Below are 7,177 nucleotides of genomic sequence, written 5' to 3'. Positions count from 1 at the left end.
AATGTGGTTTAATAGATTCACGAAGCTGCATTTATAAACTTTGAATGATCAACTATTGGAATAAACCAAATTGTGTAGATAATCGAAAATGGACTAATCTTGTTCAAACATTTGATCTTTCCGAACTGGAATTTAACGTTCTCTTGATCTTAATTGCTCTCTAATAAAAAAATTACGACCCAAAAGCGGTTGAAAGTGTGACAAAGTTACACATTTCTTGATTATTGGATGGGCAATGAATCTTTCTTTGCTAAATTAAAACTTAACGGCATATTGTATGAAATATTTCATCAGTTTAAACTTGACAGCCATCAGACGATCGTTTATGTTTCCATCGCTGAGAGGTTGAAGCTCCATTTAGTACGAATTCAATTTATTACCTTCAAATACTGCATTGCAATCAAATAACAGCTATTTTCAACTGGTAAATAATTGGAAACGGTTTTCACATTTCTTTCTCGCAATGAAACACGTGGAAAGACTTCGAACTTCGAATAAAAATTACATACACGTGATGGCTGTCTACGATTCGATCCCTTACGTCAACTTTCAAAACGTCAACCTTCGAAACGTCACGTTGTACCGATTTTTGCAACCTGCCTTTCTTTTTCAAAATACGACAAAGTAGAAGTACCACGTTTTTGTGTTGCTTACTACAATTGTTTGTATTTAGTAGTGCAAAAGCACACATTTTTGCGTTAAAACAGCTTGAAACGTTGCGAGCCTTTGTGCCCTTTCGTCTGCGAGTGAAAACCCACCAGGAAAGCCTTCCAACATGACTGCTCGTTGCAAAAAGCGGCGCAACAAAAACAATGCCATCCGCCGGGCCAAAAACAAGGTGAAAGAGGTAAAGAAATTGAAGAAAATGCTCGGATTCATCGAAGAGGATGCAACCGAAGGGAATTTGATGGACAAACTGAAGGAAATTACCGAGCAGAAGAAAAAGGAACAGGTAGGTCCAATCTGGTCTCATTTGGAAGTAACAATGTATTAAACGGCCCTAATACCCCCACTGCGTTGTTCAGGAGCTGGAGTTATTGAAGAAGGAAGCGCTGGAAGAGCTCATCAAAGAGGAAACCAAGGAGATAGTCAACCACGAGAAGTACGTTACGGTGGTTCACCCGAAGACGAACGTGGAGCACAAGTACAACACGAAAACAAAACGGGATCAGTTTGGCCAGTACCCGGTCTGGTATAACGCGAGGAAAGCGCGTAAGAAGCAGCTGCTTCGCGAGGGTAAGGCTACCAAGCGCAAGCAATTCCGTGGAAAACGTATGCACTTCATCGACCGGACATGCAATTGGAAGGCACTGCTTGGGAAATAAACCGAAACCGTGATATTGTTATTAGTAACACAAATACCGTATTTCTATATTTTCATTCTAACGACGATACACTTTAGCGGCTAGTGAGTGGGGGATAATAGTAATGCGTTTCGCTGGTTTGTGTATCAAATACGGGTAAGCAATTGTTCAAGGAATTGGTAAGCATTCCGAAACAATTCCAGCGGGCTCGAGCAACAATGTACATAGCACTTAACAAAGCTAAACCATCCGATCGGCTGAACGTAATGTTTTCTTCGACAGTTGTTACTGAATCGTGCAGCGATTAAGCAACTGTCAAGTTTTCGAAGCAACCGGTTGCGTTTCGCCCGGTTCAGTGGGTGTGCCGGCCATCGCTTCGGTGGCACTGTCGCCAGAACCACACTCATCACTATCCGGTATAGCGTCCACGTTTTTAATGAACTTTCCGCTGGCAAATCCAACCAAACCGCCGCCCAGCGCTGCGAGGCCACCTGCCTTCAGTCCAACCACCAGCCCAATGGGACCACCGATGCAAGACCCGAGGAATGCTCCTGCCAGCGGATAAACGGCCTTTTTGTATGCTAACGCTCTCTGGAGCGCTGTCACACCGGCTTCCACCTGGATCTGTGCCACATCCACGTTCTCCTCGACCCGGGTCACCGTTTCACCCTGATCGTATACCAATTCGTGCACCTTTTGATAGAGCTCTTGAATGTCCTCCATTTCGTGCTGCAAGTGTTCCATCTGACGGAGACATTCCTCTCTTTGGCGTAGTTCGTGCTCCTCCATATTGTACGAGCTGGTAATCTGAGGAACATACGCCAATCGTCCGCCTGTAGGAAACTCCGAACTACCCGCACCGGACGATCCTTCCTCATGTTGTTGCTGATAATTTCGTTGGGACTGTGCACGCAAAGCTAGCTGCATAGCTGTTGTATGGAACAAAACACGATCGAGATCAGGTTAAAAAGTGGTTCCCACTGTTGCAAAGCGTCCCTTACCCAGATATTCGGCCATGCTGTTGAACGCATCCTTCTTTGTCCCCTCAATCCCATCGTCGAAACGGTCATGATCGCTGGCACTCAACCGTTGGCGCACTTTATCTATTTCCACCAGCATGAAACGGATCTGCTTCACAATGCGTGTCGCATTTAATTGCTCTCGTTTGACCTTCTCCCAATCGTTCAGTGAACCAGCCTTTTCGATGTTGCACTTGTGGTTTCGTAGCTGCGTCACGTACTGTGGTATCGTTTGGTTAAATTTGTCGATCGATATCTGCGCTAGCTTTAATGGGATTTCATCTTCCACTTCGTTCGATTCCATTTTGTCGCTGGTCTGTTGTTACGGAACGCGACGTGCCTTCTACCCACCAAATGCGGAACTGTTGCGTTGTTATACACTGCTTTGTATACTACTGGTACGATTCTGCTGATGAAACGCACGTAAAACTAGAGCGCACCGCAAACAGAGCTATCAAAACAACGTGAAATCTTATCAAAATCGAAAGTGGAAACAAAGAACGCAAATCGATCGTGATTAGATTTACACTGCTCCGTTCCCTCCCTGTTTTCGAGGCTGAATCATTGAATTTGTTTTTGTTTTTCTTTCTACGCATTCTTTTGACGGTTGCATTTCTTGCAGTGGATGATGTGTCTTTGCTAAGTTTTTTATTGCATACGGAGATAAGGCAGGTTAACCTTTGTGTACATAAGTGATATTTGAAACTTCATTTTTTTCAAATTTATTAACGATCGTAGCAACTTGTACAACAATTTTGCCCGAAAACCGCCGAAAACTGCTTCAAAAACTACCAGTTTCCGAATGTATAGTACCAGAAGAGCATCCACGGAAGAGGTAGCACCTAGTATAGCAATTTTGCTCAAAAACCGCCGAAAAACTGCTTCAAAAACTACCAGTTTCCGAATGTATAGTACCAGGAGAGCATCGACGGAAGAGGTAGCACCTGGTAATTTTACCCGCCTAAAGGTATGCAATGTTTAAACACTAACTTTCCATACAAACCAGCTGTTTTCAGATTTCCGATACCAGGAGAGCATGTTTTTCAAGAGGTAACGCCTGGTACCAGCAGAGCAAGATGGCGCCCAACATTTCATGAAATGTTTCAATATATTTTTCATGAAATATTTCATGAAACTTTTCATGAAATATTTCATGAAAATTTCATGAAAATTTCATGAAAATTTCATGAAATATTTCATGAAACTTATTATGAATGAAATTTTCATGAATGAATTGTTCATGAATGAAATTTTTATGAATGAAATTTTCATGAATGAATTTTTCATGAATGAATCTTTCATGAATGAATTTTTCATGAATGAAAAAATTCATTCATTAAAATTTCATTCATGAAAATTTCATTCATAAAAATTTCATTCATAAAAATTCATTCTTGAAAATTTCATTCATAAAAATTTCATTCATAAAAATTTCATTCATAAAAATTCATTCATGAAAATTTCATTCATGAAAATTTCATTCATAAAAATTTCATTCATAAAAATTCATTCATTAAAATTTCATTCATGAAAATTTCATTCATAAAAATTTCATTCATTAAAATTCATTCATGAAAATTTCATTCATAAAAATTTCATTCATGAAAATTTCATTCATAAAAATTTCATTCATAAAAATTTCATTCATAAAAATTTCATTCATGAAAAATTCATTCATAAAAATTTCATTCATAAAAATTTCATTCTTGAAAAATTCATTCATGAAAATTTCATTCATGAAAAATTCATTCATGAAAATTTCATTCATAAAAATTTCATTCTTGAAAAATTCATTTATGAAAATTTCATTCATAAAAATTTCATTCATGAAAAATTCATTCATGAAGAGTTTCATGAAATATTTCATGAAATATTTCATGAAATTTTCATGAAATTTTCATGAAATATTTCATGAAAAGTTTCATGAAATATTTCATGAAAAATATATTGAAACATTTCATGAAATGTTGGGCGCCATCTTGCTCTGCTGGTACCAGGCGTTACCTCTTGAAAAACATGCTCTCCTGGTATCGGAAATCTGAAAACAGCTGGTTTGTATGGAAAGTTAGTGCTTAAACATTGCATACCTTTAGGCGGGCAAAATTATCAGGTGCTACCTCTTCCGTGGATGCTCTCCTGGTACTATACATTCGGAAACTGGTAGATATTGAAGCAGTTTTTCGGCGGTTTTCGAGCAAAATTGCTGTACTAGGTGCTACCTCTTCCGTGGATGCTCTCCTGGTATTATACATTCGTACTATCATAAAGTATTTGGACAGTTTCTCGTGGATTTGAAGATATTAGATCTTCCCAGTTTTCCGAAGATATTAGATCCATAAGCTGGACCTACAACCCAGCTTCGAATAAGGAATAATCAACAGAAATAGTATTCCAAGAACCATGAGGGTTTAATATCAAAGGGGAAAGAGAGTTCGAATGATTGCAATATGATTTTATTCATAATGCAAAAACGAACGCAACTCCTCTTGAAATATGCAACTGTCATGTTTGAACCCTTATTCAAAGTTGTCCCAATTTGGAACACGATGAAAATGGTCGCTACTGCGTTTACAAGCACCAGAGTTCAGTTCTCTGCAACACAGCGTAGCTTTGGGTTTTTCGGGGTGGTTGCGTGCATGTGTGTGTTCTTCGCGTCATCGAGTATCGGTGGCGATAGGTAAACAATCGGGAAAGATATTCTTTGTCGCAAGTGAAAAACCACTTCCTTCTCCCTGTACTACCATCGTGCAGCAACTATATTAGCTCCTCAACTAAATCCCTGTGCAGTAACAGCGAAAGTCCAGCGAACGGAAAAACTATGGAAGGAGATGCGCGTTTCGTGGTGGATCGGACGAACGATCTCGAGGAGCAGCTATCTCCCGGTTTCCAGAAGGCTTACACCTTTAGCCTGCCGACGGTAACGCGACAGATGCTGTGGGATTACATGTTGCATCTGATGAAAGCGGTTTCCGGCAACGATAGCCACCTGAAGGCACTGTAAGTAACGGTGCGATGCGGTGATGCCCGGGTGCGCGCGACAGTGGGCGCTCGCGGTTGTCGCAGATCTTGGCGCGGTCAACGGATCCTAGTGTCGTTTGTGGAACGTCAATCTGAATATGGCAGATATGTTTGGTGTCTGTCATTTGTGTGACCGTCAAAATTAACGTCGTTGCCTTGCTGCTTGTCCGATCGACAGACAGACAGGCGAACATTAGTTCCGTTCATAACAATTTATGCTTCGTGACACCATGACCACCAGCGCCTAGCTGCACTCGAAAGAACCCCCTCACTAAGTGTGTCCTTTTCTTCCACTTGCAGCCAATCGTGTGCGGAAAACAATCCCGAGTATGGCGACGATTCAGTCGGCTGTGTGCAATTGCGGCGCGAGGACTCGTACTGCACGGTGAAGGGTCAAATGCATTCGATTGGCCCGTGTGACGATGGGGAAAATATGGAAATAAAAATCTATACACTGACGGTCACAATAGACGAGGTGCACCATAAGGTGGAATCGGCCGCATGCGACGATTGTGCCGAGCTCGGATTCTGCCAGCACACGATCAGCTTCCTGCTGTGGCTACATACGCAAGACCAGCCCGGTACGCATCAGGATGTGGAGTGTTTCTTCCGTTCGCCGCTCGCTACCGAGCTGGAGCAGCTGCCGGAAAAGCCCCCGCTAAACAAGACCAAAACCAAAAACTTTATCCGCGAGGTTGTGCACGGACTGCAGACGGAGGACATTGACTGTCCGCTGAGATGGAACTTTTCCTCGGCTAGCAAAAAGTTCGCCAACCTTTCGATCCACGAGCTGATCATATGTGGCGTGAAAAATCGGTACACGGTGGCGCAGTTCTTCGAGCATGCGCAAGCCGTCGTCGCGTCTGCATCGGGAGTGCTGGCGGATAAGGTAAAATTTCAACCGCGGTTCCATCCATGGTTCCAGGAGCTACGGTACGGGCGTATAACGGGCGCGAAGGTGTACGAATGCACGCTGCCGAAGGTGTCGCCCGAGCTGCTGCACGAGAAGATACTCGGCTGCAACAAGGAGATGGATATGCAGATGCAGCGCAAGAAGCTGGCCATTCGTCAGCGACTGGAGAAGTACACCAAGCGAACGTACGAGAGTCCGCGCATCACCATGAACGCCTCCTTTCCGATCATCTTCAACGTGCCGGACGGTATCTGCACGCAGCACGTGGTAGAAATCAAATGTCCCCGGTCGCACGAGAACATGAAGAAGTACGTCACCAACGATGGTAGCCTGCAGGAGAAGTACTATCTGGAGATGCAGGTCCACATGCTGATGTACGGCGTCACGTCCGGTGTGGTGTGCGTCGCCGATCCCAACTTTGAGACGAACAATGAGCTGTTTATGCATTCGTTCAATCTCAACAAACCGTTCGTGATGAAGAAGCTCCAGAAAGCGCTCGAATACTGGGAGAACCATGTGTTCCCGGAGCTGATGTCCAGCTGGTCGGAGTGAGCGCATGCAACGTGCGCTACTGGTTCGCAATTCGGGCGCCGATCCCTCCACAATTTGAGAAGGATTATATCTATGTAGCGTAGGTTCGAACAATTACTAAAACAATCGTTGCAGTTTAGGAATAGAAGCGACAACCAGCAAGACCGGGAATACATGGTCCACCTCCGTTGAGATGGGGAAAAACAAGCCAACGGAAAACACAAATTCGATTTTCGGTAATAGTCTATTTTTAATCTTCCTTCTTTTGACAACATTACACAGATAGAAACACGAACACACCAATCGCACACACATACACACATACATACACACAGGCAATAGCATTTTAAGGACAATAAATGTAAGACTTTCATTCTATTGAACATAGCACG

At 42.7% G+C, this 7,177-nt stretch overlaps 3 protein-coding genes across 3 annotated transcripts; 2 read left to right on the top strand and 1 right to left on the bottom strand.

Annotated features, from left to right (window-relative positions):
- Positions 1-618: 618 nt before the first annotated feature.
- LOC128301630 (protein LLP homolog) lies at positions 619-1,359 on the top strand. Its single transcript, XM_053038207.1, has 2 exons — positions 619-952; positions 1,026-1,359. The coding sequence occupies exons 1-2, from the start codon at positions 776-778 to the stop codon at positions 1,323-1,325; spliced, it is 477 nt and encodes a 158-aa protein (XP_052894167.1). The 5' UTR covers positions 619-775; the 3' UTR covers positions 1,326-1,359.
- On the bottom strand, positions 1,347-2,867 carry LOC128301629 (syntaxin-17). The gene is made up of 2 exons (XM_053038206.1): positions 2,306-2,867; positions 1,347-2,233 (listed from the first exon to the last, which is right to left on the bottom strand). Exons 1-2 carry the CDS (start codon positions 2,625-2,627, stop codon positions 1,620-1,622), a joined length of 936 nt encoding a protein of 311 aa, XP_052894166.1. The 5' UTR covers positions 2,628-2,867; the 3' UTR covers positions 1,347-1,619.
- Positions 2,868-4,987: 2,120 nt separating this feature from the next.
- Positions 4,988-7,170, top strand: LOC128301570 (uncharacterized). Its single transcript, XM_053038125.1, has 2 exons — positions 4,988-5,320; positions 5,642-7,170. The coding sequence occupies exons 1-2, from the start codon at positions 5,142-5,144 to the stop codon at positions 6,804-6,806; spliced, it is 1,344 nt and encodes a 447-aa protein (XP_052894085.1). The 5' UTR covers positions 4,988-5,141; the 3' UTR covers positions 6,807-7,170.
- Positions 7,171-7,177: the final 7 nt, after the last annotated feature.

The sequence above is a fragment of the Anopheles moucheti genome, chromosome 3 (genome assembly GCF_943734755.1).
Source record: "Anopheles moucheti chromosome 3, idAnoMoucSN_F20_07, whole genome shotgun sequence".
NCBI classification, from domain to species: Eukaryota; Metazoa; Arthropoda; class Insecta; order Diptera; family Culicidae; genus Anopheles; species Anopheles moucheti.
This window is presented reverse-complemented; position numbering and strand designations above follow the sequence as displayed.